The 14986-nt window shown below is 44.5% G+C and overlaps 1 protein-coding gene across 2 annotated transcripts in view; it reads left to right on the forward strand.

The window, feature by feature from the left end:
* Positions 1–14986, forward strand: part of CSNK1G2 (casein kinase 1 gamma 2) — a 335785-nt gene that overhangs the window by 150907 nt on the left and 169892 nt on the right. For both annotated transcript variants that reach the window (XM_069649504.1, XM_069649503.1), the window contains exon 3: positions 6372–6412. In XM_069649504.1, the coding sequence (XP_069505605.1) occupies positions 6372–6412 (41 nt within the window). The remainder of the gene's footprint in view (positions 1–6371; positions 6413–14986) is intronic.

Genomic DNA, 14986 nt, shown 5'->3' on the forward strand with positions numbered 1-14986 from the left:
TCCATAGCGTTTCAGTAGATGACAGAATATAACCTTTTTTGTTTTTATATGTATGAATCAAAATAATGTAGAAATAATGTCATTAAAGCACATTAGTAAATACTGATGAACATAGCAAACAATACAGCTGAACATGGGAACGTATAAAGACGAGGACCAAAAATCACATAATCAGAAGAATTTAGAAGAGCTGCAACCTTGCCTGTTGAACTGAAAAAATCATAACACCAACGAAGGCTCAAAAAAGGGCCAAAGAATAACAAATGCAAACAAAAAACGCCCCCAACAAATCAGCCTTCCTCAATGAACACCTAGAGTTGTACTTGTTTCACCTTGTGCACCCATATAGAATGCAAAATGTGCAAGACGAATAACTAAAATCTACAATTAAAAACATCTAAGCAACAAATGCTTAATTATTGTCATAGGATTACGAACAAAAACAGAAGGGAAACAAAATGTTTCTAATTGACACCACAGCTTCAAAGACCGATGCCTACCTGAGTTTCGGCTCTTGTGAGGCTGTCAACTAGATCAGTGGCCCAGCCTTCTTCAGGGCAAGAAACCAAACTTGGCAACACAAGCAGAGGTAAATGGTACCCCAGCTTCTGAGGTACTGTAGTATTTAAATTGTTGTCGCTGCTACTGTCTTTGTAATTTTCTGGACTCCAGCTCCACTGCGTCCCAGCAACAAGGTGGCGCCAGAATTGCCAGTCCAGGTGGCAATACACTCCAGCCAGTTCAACCAGAACACCCTGAAACATTAGGAATTCTATATAGACTGTTTGGCGAAATCAGCAAAGTAAACTGCAGGATCAACAGACTACATTGTAGTAAAGAAAGCATTCATAAATGCACAATCACAAAGCTCCCTTAATGCCTGTGCATAGTAGCCACCGATTGCGGTAGATTTGGAGATTAGCCCTGGATTCACCCATTAACGTTACAACGTATTAAACATTGAGATCACAATAAGTACCCAGTCATAAAAATATTAACATAAAATGCAAGAGTATAAGGGATCAGTCTGACTGCAAAGTCTTCACTGAATACAGCCCAAATAGGACAGGTATTAAAATGGCCACGCCGAGGAGCATAATGTGAAGGGCCGATTCTAATCATAGGTGCTACAAAATCCCCAGCCAATCGAGTGAGTGTCGAGACTGCAACACTCCTCAGTCAGCCAAGCATTAATGGTGGGATCCTCTCATCCTGGCAACATGTCAACCACTAGAAGACAAATGGGCCTCCCCAGACTGCTTGCTGCCTTCTGCACGGTCTACAAAGGAAGGATAGGGCATCTTCAGCAGCGTTCAGAAAGTATGTGTTGTCTTTCTGTATGACCCCTTTGTCGCTGTGAATAGGAGTGTGTACGAGAGGCCATGTTCATGTAGTTTATTTCACAGTGATGAAGTTGTGCTGGGCTGCTTGAACCAAAGGCTGTAAATCCGGAGCGGGGGAAACGTGGAAATTAAGGTTCACATTGTAAAAGTCTGCTAGCTCCCTGGCTCTAGACAGAACCAAGTTGGGGTATTTGAGAAGTTATAAAATTATAGGGAGAGCTAGCAGGCTTAGAGTGGTGGCACCGTATGTGCACCCCTTTCATAATGAAATGGGAGATCATCAGATTCCCTAGTACCTTTTCAGCAGACTTTCAATTAAAGTCCCCATGTGTGATAGAGGTAGATTTGGGCAGCCCAAGAATGCATATTTTGTGGTGCAATCGGGCCTCAAACCTAGTTTTTCTCCTGATCTCCCCTCATCTTGTGGGTCAGCTTCTTCAGTCGGTCATGCACCCGTCACTCAATTCTTTCGCTCTCACCCTGTTATCAACCTTTAAAACACTGCCACCCGCGATCAATCCTGGCCTGGTGTCGACGTAAAAGGCTCGGTCATCAGTCTTTAAGCCTATGCAATCAACTACTTTTATCTGGCCCATGATTACGATGTCCATTGCAGGGGAACGTCTGCCGGACCCAATGTAGACACTGCCCCATAATCCAAATTGGGGGCAGTGAGTTTGATGGTTTCTTCTTTGTGGTGATAAGCTGAGTTTGTATTTATCACCCTTTTGCCATAAAATGCGCTTTCGAGGTACAGAAGTATCGGAGAGCTAATATAATTAGGATAGGTCTGCAGAACACAAGTATATCCACTGGAGGCTTGAGGGGGAAATAGAATTCCCCAGACCCGCCAGCATAAAACAGTAGGGGTGTTTGGGTAGGGTTGGCTGCAGGCTATGACTGTGCACGGTCTGCAACCCGGTTGTGGCGCAGTCCAAATTCCGGAACAGAGGTTTATCAACAATTTACCTCCTGTCAGGACACCAGATGGGGTGGTAGGCCTATTACCTAGCATCCGTTCTTACCTATACTGTAGATCTATACTCGGGCACCCAAAGATTTTGAACATTTTATTCATTCTCATTACAGTTGATTAAGAGACATTAATTGCCATAGCTTGACGTCTCAGAAGCCCTGTATATTAATCTAACAACAATTGAAAGTCTCTCGGGGTTCACATCCGTATTCCTTTGTAGCAGTGTTCCAGCTTCTGGGATGTCCGCTCTTAAAGCAATAAAGTGTAGGTGTTGCATAAGCACATTGCTTTTCACTTAGTAGGGCAACTATTTTGCTTTTCACTTGGTAGGGCAACTATTCTGAAGTGTACATCCAGGTTGTCTAGTCAGTTGTATTTTCGTGTGCTGTCCTTCTCTTCACCTATTTCCTGTCTAATTTAGAGTGAAACCTGGGGCAACCTAGTTATTTGATCTTAGATGACAGACTACAATATATTAACCATCTTTATAACTTGGCTCAGCAGGCTAGACTAATTCCCTCCCCTCGTCATGCAACCGTCCAACTCCTTTGCTCTATCTTTCTACCATTTACAACCACAATCCTTACCTACTTCCACATACTGGGCCTCATTACAAATATGGCGGTAAGGCGACAACGGCGCCGGTATTGCTACCGGCACCGTTGCTACCGTACCACCATACTAGGAGTTCTGCTCGTGGGTGCCCTTGCAGCCACCAGATCTGACCTGGTGGCTGTACCAGCACCCGCGAGCAGGACATGATGGTAGCACCGGTACTGGTATTAACGGTACCGGTGCTACCACCCTTCCCATTGAGCCCTATGAGGCTCAATGGGAGTGGGGATGTACCGGGCCAAGCACCCGCGAAAGGACAATTACCGGGTCCGGCTGGGCCGTAATAGCCTGGTAATTGCCCATTTGCGGGTGCCAGACCCGGGTGAGAGTTTGGAGGTAGCCTTGCCGGTAAAACCGGCAAGGCTACCTCCGACCTCGTAATGAGGCCCACTGTCTTCCCTGAGATAGGCGATCCATGTAATGCTCTCCCAATTAAAATTCCTTCTTCTTGTATTTACATCTGCCAATGGGCTATCCCTTCCTCACTAGCATGAATCCTACTCCTCACACACTGGTGCACTCTACTCTCCCAAACCCTCATCAACCTAACTTCAACCCCGCAACCCTGTGTTGTCTCCCACTTTTGAACGTTTTCCCTCCTTGCTCTGCACCACTAAAACTCGTTATTTATACCCATGACACAAACTGAGCAATACAGCCTTTTTGTTTAACACTGAAGTAAGACATTAGTGAGATGAGTCGGGCCTTGCAAATAATTTAAAATTCTGCTAGAGGCTAAGGTTGACTAACTTAGTTTAACTACTCGACCTGAGAGAAATTCACTCGACCTATGGCAATGGATCAAAAATATGTAAATGCGCTTTCTGTAAAATGGTGCATGTCACATAAACCCACTTTGTTTGGCACAGTGCTGCCACCCAGGGGCTAGCCACGCAAAGTGAAACTTATTTGACATTTACTGCAAAGTACATGTTAAATAAAAGTTTGACGCATCCCCTGCAAATGGTACTCGCCTAGACTATGCGAGTGGCCAAGTAGACTTTGCATGCTCGTGATGAGCGTCTATAAAATGTAAAAGGTTTGCTGCATGAATGGACGCAAATGCATACATAAGATTTTTAAAAAAGGTCCTGTAAACACACTCTCCTGCAGGTGCTAATATTTAACGCAATCATAATCATAGAGGAAAGTGAGCGCTCGAGGTTAACTACAGTTTATGGTTTTGCAGTAGTTGTACAGACTGGATGGAACTATCGATTCCTACTTTGCATAAACATCTAGTTTTATTATGTAAGAGGAAAGAAAGTAAGCAGAGTGGATTGCGTTTCAGGCTGTAAACTGGATTTTGGGTTGTTTTACCGAAGCTGAGGGTCTTTTCTCCCCTGAACATTACAGAGTTGCCCAAACACCAACCCACACCCCCCCCCCACCACACACCCCTACCTACACCACCCAGCCCCATAACCTTTCGTTCCTTATCGCGCTGGTCCCTGCAACGCCTGTTCACTTTCCCTTCCGTGATCGGGAACTGGCGCAACAGTGTGCTTTCCTTTTTAAAAAACATTTTTTTTGGGTCAGCTGCAGAGGTTTTCCTTGCAACCCCCGTTCACTATACTGTATAGTATAATGAACGGGTGTTGCCGGCGACATCCCCGCAGCCTTTTCCTTTGCTTTTTTTGTTCTTTTGTGGATGGCTGCAGGGGCACCCCCGCTCACAATATAGTGAGCAGAGGTGCGAGGGACACCACCGCAGTCCCCAGCACCAAATGCATGATTTGGTCAAACTTTTCACCCGTTAGATTTTTTGAACTGTGAAATTCGGCCAAATCACGCATTCAGTATTTTTTATTCAGTCACTTTGGCCGAAAACGGGAACTGGGCAAACTGTAAAGTAACAGGGTGATGATATGGAATGTCATGTAGTATGGGATTAGCTCATGGGTTGAACCCCCAGTTGCACAGATGGATACAAACTGCAGGTCCGAGAACTAGGTTTGTGGTTAAAAGCATATGGCTGAGTGATCATGTACGTTTTCATGTTCATTCAACCATATGATGCATCCTCCCCTGTAAAATGAAATATAGTTGACCCTATGAGATTTAGCTACACTAGCCTAAACTTTACAGTAAAGCATGGAGACATGCAGTGTTTTACAGTAGCAATACTGCAATTATGAATTATGTAACAACTTACATTTTTTAGGAATGGAATTGCAGGACTGTCTTTAAATAAAAGCTGATACATACTGGTCTTTGCCAGACAGGCTATATTTAGCTTAAAGTATCCTCCCGATTACTTCTGGTTTGCAATTATTTAAAAGAGAAAGAACCTTACCTAGCACTCCCACACAGGCCTTTGACACTTAAGAGTGGCATGGATGATTATTGCTGCACTCTCTCCATTAGCCCCTTTGAACTGGCAGTGAACAGAGAAAAGAGTGGAGGGAGCCCCAATGGCGTGAGAGGAATGCAGTTGAGCTTTGCTTTCATTGAACAGGGTAATTGGAATAGCTAGCTTTGCTACACACGTCTCAATTTAATTACCAACACTACAAAATTGGATAGCAAATTGCTATACAACACTGCTTATTGTATGCCTTGCATTGTGTGCAGTGGAGGGGGGGGGAGAGGAAAGATGCCCTGTGAGTTGGATTAATCCCTCCTTCACTGCAAAACTGCCTTGTCACACTTACCACAAACTCCCCAGATGTCTAAAAGGGGGTGGTGCAGGGTTGAAGGGGATCAAACTACATACCCTTTTATTGGATGCTGCTTTGAATGTGGTGCTCGTTTGTAGCAGTCTGTTTTAGTTGTAAGTTAACAGTACATTTCTAACGCCTTTGTCATGATAGCCAGAAATCGCTTTTTTTTTGCAGGGAGAGGATGGATGCTAGCAGGGTTGTCCTTTTTAAAGAGCACATTGGTCTCAACTATGCTGCTGCAGATCTATATAAAATGGTGACCACATCCACATTTCTGACTTCCTTTATCCCTTCAGATCTTTGCAACAATGGAGCTTGATGCTGGGTTGTTCATGATCCAGGCCACCTCAATCTCTCACAGTCCTTAACTACTCACATGGCACACAAATAGCCAGAGGCTAAAGAGAATCCCCGAGTCACCTGGTGTTAAGGGAACTCTGGTACCATCCTCTTGCAGGGCCTCCAGTTTGTAGGACTATTGAAGGACTAGGACACAAGGATGCATGCTTTCTGAGAGCTGTGGTGTAATTTAACTGGAGATAATGTAGTTGCAGCTTTACTGTCAAGTTTAGGGAAGTACAGCGATCTAAGGATTGTTGGCTAGCAGTGGTTTGAGAGGACCATTGCCAGTTCGGTGAATTGGAATGCTGAGGCTTTTTTCCCCCTCCACTGAAATAAGGCAGATGCCCACAACCCTGCAGCAGTCTGCCCTCCTTTTTGTGCTCATTTGAGAACCCTTCTTATCTATTAATTGTAGTTCTTCTATTTCTGCAGGCAAGAACTTGTACACCAATGAATATGTGGCTATAAAATTGGTAAGTTTTTTTAAAAATTATTTTTTTATTGCCGGCTCTGTTTTCCTTAATGCATCATTTGTGCTGTTCGACTTGTATACTGCCATGTCGGGGTTCAGAAAGTAATGGGTGTCTTGGAGAGAGTGTGATATGTTTGTGGCCCCTTCTGCATCCTCTTGAACTGTTTTTTGTTCAAATTGCCTTTAGTGCCTGTGCATTTAAAGTCTTCTGATGATATTTATGTATTTGTATTTTATTTATATTTTATTGATTTGTAAAGCGCGAACCGGGCCCGAAGGCAACTGGGCGCATAGGATGACCAACATGGTTACATACAAGCAATAAAGACAGTTATATAGTTACAAATGTACAGATAAATGGGCATAAGGATCACATGGCATAAAAATCATAAAGATACAGTGGTCAGGTCGCAAAAGGTATTTGCAGTGGTACAAAGTACTGTTAGTGAGTGTGATAGCCCATTATATGTGGGTCGCAGCTGCGTCCTGTTCAGCAAGCTAATGTATGACTTTGTGCTTGAAGTAGTAGAAGGAAGGCACAGCTTTTACTGCAGTAGGGAGGGTTTTCCATAACCTAGCTGCCAAGACTGGGAAGCTAGCCCTACCTGCTTTTTGCAGTTTAAATCTGGGTATGCGCAGCAAATGGGTTTGGGTAGTTCTTAGTGGTCGAGAGGTGGTGTGTCCCAGGAAGCGGTTTGAAAGGTAATCAGGTGCTCGATTTGCTCGGCACTTGAGTCAAGGCGAGTATTTTCAGCGCTATTCTTTGGACAATAGGTAGCCAATGCAGGTTCCGTCTAGTATCAGATATGTGAGATTTCCTCGGGATGTTAAGAGCAGCTCTAATGGCATTGTTTTGCGTTACTTGAAGTATGTTGATGTTACTGTTGCTGGTTCCGAGATAAAGTGCGTTGCAATAATCAATCTTAGACATTAATAAAGTTCTAGCAAGGGTAATGTAGTTGGCAGTAGATAGGAAGGGTCTATATGAAGTTATCAGTTTGTAGGTATAAGCGGCTGCTGAGGCTACAGCATTGGCTTGTCTGTTGAAAGGTAGATACCCAAGGTTTTAGTATCATTAGACACCTTAATAGTGTTCCCATCGATATTGAATGCTTTGAATATTGGATCTAATTTGTTGAGTCTCGGATGAGAGCCTAAGATAAGTAGTTCAAGTTTCTTCATCGTTCAAACAAAGCCCATGATGGGCCATTCAGGCCTGGATGGTTGCATAGACTTTGCTGCGGTTGATTGAGTCCAATGCATAGTCACCCGAGATAGGGATGAGTATCTGGGTGTCATCTGCATAATTTGTGTAGGTGACACCAAGATAGTCAAGAATATCAAAGAGCGGCTTAGTAAAGACATTATAAAGAGTGGGGGGGGGCGCAAGATCCTTGCAGTATACCACATAGAACACGGCAGGCTCGGCGATCTGTTATCCAAGAAGGATTTAATCCATGAGGTGGCTTTGTTTGAGAAATGAGCAGCAATTTTAAGGTGGTGGCAAAGGATTTGATCCACCAAATCAAAAGCCGCTAAGTCGAGCAGTAGTAGTAGTGCCAGTTTGCCCTTGTCTTTTAGGTCCTCAATTTGTGTTTTTAAATCGATTCAGGCGGTTTCTGTCCCATGTCTGGGTCGGAGGCCTGATTGGCGAAGACCAAGGAGATTATTTGCTTCTAGGTAGGCCTGAATTTGGATGTATGCTGCGCGGTCCAACATTTTTAGAAGGAAGGGAACCGTTTTAATAGGTCTATAATTGGCAGGGTTGTTACGGTCAAGGGTGGGTTTTTTGATCAGAGGGATGACCCACGCATCTTTAAGGTTGTCCGGGTCAGTCCCGGATTTGAATGAGGCATTAAAGAAAGAGGTGATAAAAGGAGCTAATTCACGAGCAGCTTCTTTGACGATAGGGGCCGGGCAAACATCGCCCTGGCAGTTGGATGGTTTGATCTTTCTAATGATGTTTTCAACTTCCCATGTGGAGAGTTGTGAGAAGTTAAAGGGTTCGGGCGTGCGTGCATGAGAAGAATGGTTATTGGTGTTCAGGTTATAGAGGTGATCTATTGGAAGGCTACATTTCTTTGGAATTATTTTGATTTGCAGAGTCGAGATTTTTACAAGGAGCGCTTTTTGTATATTGGTGCACCAGGTGGTGTCAGTAATACAATTATCGATCGGGGCTATGGGAGATTCAAGTTCTCTGAGAATCTTGAAGAGCTCTTTGGTGTTAGATTCAGCCTGAGATATGCACTTGTTGTACAGATCTTTTTTAGCCAAGAATATGGCATCTTTGTATACAGATGTAGCTGTGTTTAGTATATTTTTGTTTGATTCTGTGGGGTGTCCTTTCCAGTGTGCCTCAGCCTTTCTTTTATCTTTACGTAGATCTTAGTTGAGGGGTAAACCAAGAATTCAGATGTGGGCAAGGTTTAGATTTCCTTAGTTTGAGGGGTGCTATGGCATTCAATGCCTTTAGCAAAGTTTGGTTGTATATGTCTACCAAGGCATTGGGGTCAGAGTGGGCTTCAGAGGCTTTGTCAAGAAGAGGAAGGATTAAAGGGAGAAGTTTCTCCTTGGAGAGATCCTTTTTATTTCTAGTGTAGGTAGGAGGTGCAAGGTTGGATTTCAGACTAAGGGGATTAGATTTGATGTTGAAGGTAATTTTATGGTGGTCCGACCAAGAACATGGTATAACTGCTCCGAGGTTAATAGAACAGTTCAGATCGGTGTGCCAATCCAGAGTTCTTCCCTTATTGTGAGTAGGTTCAAGGATGTGTTGAGTGAATCCTGAGTCTACTAGTGAATTGGCTAGTTCTTGTGCTGCCAGGTCCTTGGTATCCTGATAACCAGGATTAAGGTCGCCAAGTAAGATATTCTGGGTGTTGGGCTTTGTATTAGCTGTAATGAGTGCTGATATGTCTTCAACAAAGGTGTTGATTGGGCCTGGTGGTCTGTAGATAAGGTGCATGGTTGCTGTTTGAGTGGGAGATATCTGCAGTTTGACTGTTAATAACTCTGCAGAGTTAATGTGCAAGTTAGGAATTTGTCACAAGTTAAGAGATCTTTTAAATATGAAGGCTACGCCTCCACCTTTGGAGAGGGAGGAATCTCTATCACATCTGATGATGGCGTAGTTCTCTGGTACTGCTAAGGATAAAGAAGGGCCCGAAGCTGCATGAAGCCAAGTTTCCGTTACAGCAAGGAAATCCAAGGCTTCAGTTTCGATGAATTCGGCAATGTCTAAAGCATGTGCTGGATAGATCTAGCGTTGATAAGGGCACATTTGATGAAGGTGTCTTTAGCCTTGTGCAGAGTGGTGTTACGGGTTCCAACTTTTTTACGCTTGATGGTGGGAGAGACATTGCTAAGGTAGTGGCCTGATTTAGGTGAGGAGGAAGTTAAGTTGTGTGACGTTTTCAGTGCGAGTCTAGAGCCTAATCTTAAGTTCCTATATTTAGTGGAGCAAGGTTGGTTAGGTGTTGGTTTGATGGTGAAGTGTTTGATCCATAAGATACAAATTTGGTGCAGATGTAGTGATTGCCTGATCCATATTGTGAGGGTGGGTTGCACAATGGTAGATAAGTTTAAAGTCTAATTTGTAGCAATTAAGTATTGAGATAAAACACAGTAGGAAAAGTAGCCCTAAGGTTTGGAGTGCTTGGTACATAGTGTACAGCAAGTGGAAAGGAAGTTTAATGTAGACAAATGGGATACTAAGCCTGGTAGGTTGGTAAACTAATGGTGCCAAGTAGCAGGGTCAGTTCTCATATGGTAAGTGTAACGGTCCAGAAGAGAACACTGGCTTCAAAGTGCCTCACTTTATAAAGAATGGTATACCAAGGGAGAACTCGGAGGGGAGTGAACTACAACAAGCAGGGTCAAACAACCTTGGGGTGTGGTGCGGCTGCAACGCGGGACTGACGGGAAGTCCCATGTTGAAAAGTACATCTATATGTGCCAGTCTGTGTAAAGCGTCCACTGACCTCATGTTACGGACAGGAACGAAATAAAGGCAGATAAAATCAAGAGCAGAGAAGCATGTGTTTCCAGGCACTTGACCGATGGTAGCTCTAGCGACCCGATAGAGACGCCGCGTGGGGACAGAACAGCAGAGCCGCTGCGCTGTGCCACACCGCTCCATATTGGCATATTTTCCCCTTGTAACGGGAGTACTGTGGAAAGCAAACCCACAGCCACACACAATGCCGGCAGACAGGAGTTACATACCCAAACAAACCAGCACACTCACCTTTCTTACTCAGTCCCCAGCCGGGGTGTTGGGTCTTGCAGGAAGCAGGGAACAAAACAGGATGCCATTCTCCTCAATTCTTCCTTGATTCTTCCTTGACATATTTTAAAGTCAAATAAAGACAACATTTTCCTTACTAAAGTCCAGCCTGCCTGCCTTATTGTCACAGAAGTTTGGTGGCAGCGGTGGGATCCAAACACGCCAAGGAAGCAATAATTAAGGCATTGGCAGATGGGCAGCAACAACTGCAGCAACTAGTGCAGGTCCATAGTCACCAAGCCCAAGCAGATCGCCAAGTGCTACAGCAAGCTTTATAATTACAAGCTGCAACACAGGATACCCTCAAGCAAGTCACGGAAGCAGTGGTGGTGTACAGAGGAACACCTGCCCCTTCTAATGTGTTGCAGAAATTTCAACAGGGTGATGATCCCGGCTATTTCTTCACGAACTTTGAACGGGTTGCCAGGAATTCACAGTGGCCAGTAGAAAAATGGGGTCACTATATAGCTCCTTTACTGATGGGCTCTATGCAAGGAGCCTACCAGGCGGCAAACCCGAATGGAGAAACTACATATGCGGACATCAAGAGAACCATACTGGAGAGGATGGGCGTAGATGACGAGGCGTATCGCCAGAAAATCCGGGAAACCCGACTCCGCAACGGTGAGACCCCACGGCAGCTGTGCTATCGGGTACATGATTTAACGGACAAATGGTTAAAACCAGCACACAGTACGGTTCAGGAGGTACTAGAAAAGATAAAGCTTGAACAGTTTGTGGAAGCCCTTCCAAGTGCGATGCAAAGATGGGTACGGCAACACCATAGGCCAACCCTCAACGAAGCTATTGACATTGCCACCGCATTCCAAAAGGCGGGTAGAACAAGGGCAATACCGTTGGAAATAAATAAGAACCTCCCTACGAGAACAGGGAATGTAGCAGATACCAAACCACAGAGTGGAACCTGAAGGTGTTGCATGGCCCAACACCAACAGACAGCCACAATGATTTGATTGTTGGGAATGGGGCCACATTGCCCGATTTTGCCCTAGAAAACCTAAGACCGAGCCAATGGAAATCTGATGCATCCAAAACCGTGAATTCCGAAGAAGACGGGAGCCATACATGGTGGAGGTCAGAGTTGACAGGGTTCCAAGACAAGGTCTTCTCAACAGCGGAAGTGAACAGACCGCCATCAGACGAGAAGTGTTTCTGGGGCGAGTGGGACCACGTAATTCCAGTAAAATGTGTGCTTGGGGATACCAAATCGTACCCTTCCAAACAAGTTAACATCGAAATTAATGGAGTTAATACACCCATGGAGGTAGCCATCATGCCCCATCAACCCGCCCTTGTATTAATAGGAACTGAACCTTCAAAGACTGTGTCACAGATACGGAGTGGCTAACAATTGCACCTTTTTCCCATACTGACATCGTAGAGAATAAGTTGCGGTTACCAAAGAAATCTAGGAGAGAAGTACGGGATGAGAAAAAGAAGTGGGTGGAACGATTCAGTGGCCTTGTGGATTGGATTCCCGAGGATAAAAGTGTCATTCAGGAGTGAAGCACTAACAGACCCGACTTTAAGGAATGTCCGGGAACAAGCAGTAGATGAGTCCTCACCCCAAACGAACCACCCTTGGTTCAAGTTACTGAGAGGCCTTCTGTATAGAGTTACCAAGGATCAGATGGGACAGCAGGTAAAACAGTTGATGGTTCCTGCCAGTTTCTGATCGTCCATAGTCTAAATCGCCCATGACAACCGGACCGGAGGACATATGGGCCGAGAAAAAACAGAAAATTCTAAAGAGGTTTTATTGGCCAGGCGTGTATCGAGAAGTGGCTAAATATTGTGAAGAGTACCAAATCTGCCAGAAGACGACCCCAATAAAACCACTTTGCGCGTCCTTAAGACCCAAGCCTTTTTATAAAGGAACCATTTTTCTGGATTGGAATGGATTTAGTGGGACCCCTGGAGCCCAGTAGTCACGGATTCCAGTATCTGTTGGTGGACTATGCTACGAGGTATCCTGAGGCTTTCCCCATGAGGGGTATCAGTGCGGTACAGGTATGTAACCAGCTGGTACCTTTCTTTGCAAGAGTGGGAATTCCATCATAAATAGTGACGGATCAAGGCTGGAACTTTGTCTCAGGGGTAATGCGCAGAGTCTGTCAGCAACTGCAAATCAAACGGATACGCACTTCCATTTACCATCCCCAAACAGATGGGTTAGTAGAGCGGTACAACAAGACCATCAAGTTAATGCTCAAAGTAAAAGCCCCTACAGGTAAAGACTGGGACAGAACTATACCATGGGTACTCATGGTCCTAAGAGACACCCGCAATCCTCAACAGGGTTTTCTCCTTTCGAGTTATTGTTTGGACACCGACCACATACAGTCTTAGACATTGCCAAGAATTAATGGGAATAGCAAGAAGAAACCACAGACTATGTGATAGAGCTAAGGGACAGTCTGTCTAAACTGAGGGAATTGGCCAGAGTAAATCTAGGAAGATCACAAATGGCACAAGAAAAATACTACAATAAGAAATCCAGAGTACGCAACTTCAAAATCGGCGACAAAGTATTGGTGGTGTTACCAACTAGCCAAAACAAGATGTTGGCTCAGTGCAGAGGCCCCTAAACTGCAGTATTGGGGCCGGTAAATTACCTGTTGGAGCAGCCGGACTGAAGAGAGAAAAGCCAGAATTACCACATAAATCTACTTACAGAATGGAAAGAACCCGAAGATGGTCCTACGCCCGTCAGTGTGGCTATAATAGAAAGTGAATAACCAGCCTTCTGTACAGTCCAATGGGGTGCCCAACTCACCCCAGTAGAAAAAAAAGAACTGGAAAACTATATCCTTCACCTGAGAAACGTATTCTCTTTCTATCCAGGAAAGATGTCCTTGACAGAACATAGAATAGAGACGGAACCAGGACAAACAGTACGAATACGTCCCTACCGCCTTCCTGAATCTAAAAGAATAGCCGTGCCGGCAGAAGTGGAGGAAATGCTGAGACTAGGGGTAATAGAACCCTCCTGTAGCCACTGATCCTCTCCTATTGTTCTGGTCCCAAAACCTGATGGTAGTACCAGGTTTTGCATAGATTATAGGTAATTAAATTCCATCTCAACATTCCAAGCATACCCTATGCCCCGCATCGACAAACTCATTGAACAGTTGGGTTCAGCGCGATTCATTAGCACCATTGACTTGACAAAAGGGTACTGGCAGATTCCCCTGAGGCAGGAAGACAAAATAAAAACAGCTTTTGCGACCCCTTCTGGTCCATATCAATTTACGGTACTACCCTTTGGATTACATGGGGCTCCTGCTATGTTTCAATCATTTATGAATCAAATACTAGCACCACACGGTCAGTACAGCTCAGCCTACCTAGATGACATAATTGTTTTCAGCAAAACCTGGAAAGAGCACCTGGAACACCTCAAAGCAGATATAACCGTACTACAGACAGCAGGACTTAAAATAAACCCCAAGAAAACCATACTAGCAGCCAACCAGACAAAGTACCATGTGGTTGGGGAAGGAGTGATTAGACCTTAATTGGACAAAATAGAGGCCATCATAAAACTACCTATGCCCAGCACCAAGAAACAAGTAAGAGCTTTTCTGGGGTTCATCGGCTATTACAGGAAGTTAATTCCTCTATTTTCATCAATTGCCAGTCCATTAACAGAAGCTCTTAAATCATCCTACACCGGGGACATATTAAAGGATGGAGAAGCATTGTAAGCTTTTATTGAACTTAAAAAAAATATCAGCACATCCTGTTCTACGATGCCCGGACTTTAGAGAACAGTTTTTTCTACAACGGACGCTTACAGGTTAGGTCTGGGAGCCGTACTCTCAAGGTAGTGAGACAGATTTACAACCCATGGCATTTATCAGCCGCAAATTGTTGCCCCATGAATTAGCTTATTCCATCATCGAAAAATAGTGTATCAATAAAGTGGGCTATTGAGACACTCGGGTAGTACTTGGCCGGACGTCGGTTCACGGTGTTCACCGATCGCACACCTCTGCAATGGTTGGCTACGCACAAAGATTCTAACCAAAGAGTTTTGAGGTGGTTCCTCACTTTACAGGAGTTTTGTTTTCAAACCGTACACAAGCCTGCAGCGTTTCAACTGATTCCGGACTATCTATCCTGGAGCATCGATCGACCCGAACGGCTCGATGCTTGGGGGTATGTGTAACCGTCAAGAGGAAAACACTGCCATCCAAGTGCCTCACTATGTAAAGAATGGTGTATCAAGGGAGAACTCGCAGGGGAGTGAACTACAACAAGCAG

The sequence above is a fragment of the Ambystoma mexicanum genome, chromosome 1p (assembly GCF_040938575.1).
Source record: "Ambystoma mexicanum isolate Mex_15411 chromosome 1p, UKY_AmexF1_1, whole genome shotgun sequence".
Taxonomy (NCBI): domain Eukaryota; kingdom Metazoa; phylum Chordata; class Amphibia; order Caudata; family Ambystomatidae; genus Ambystoma; species Ambystoma mexicanum.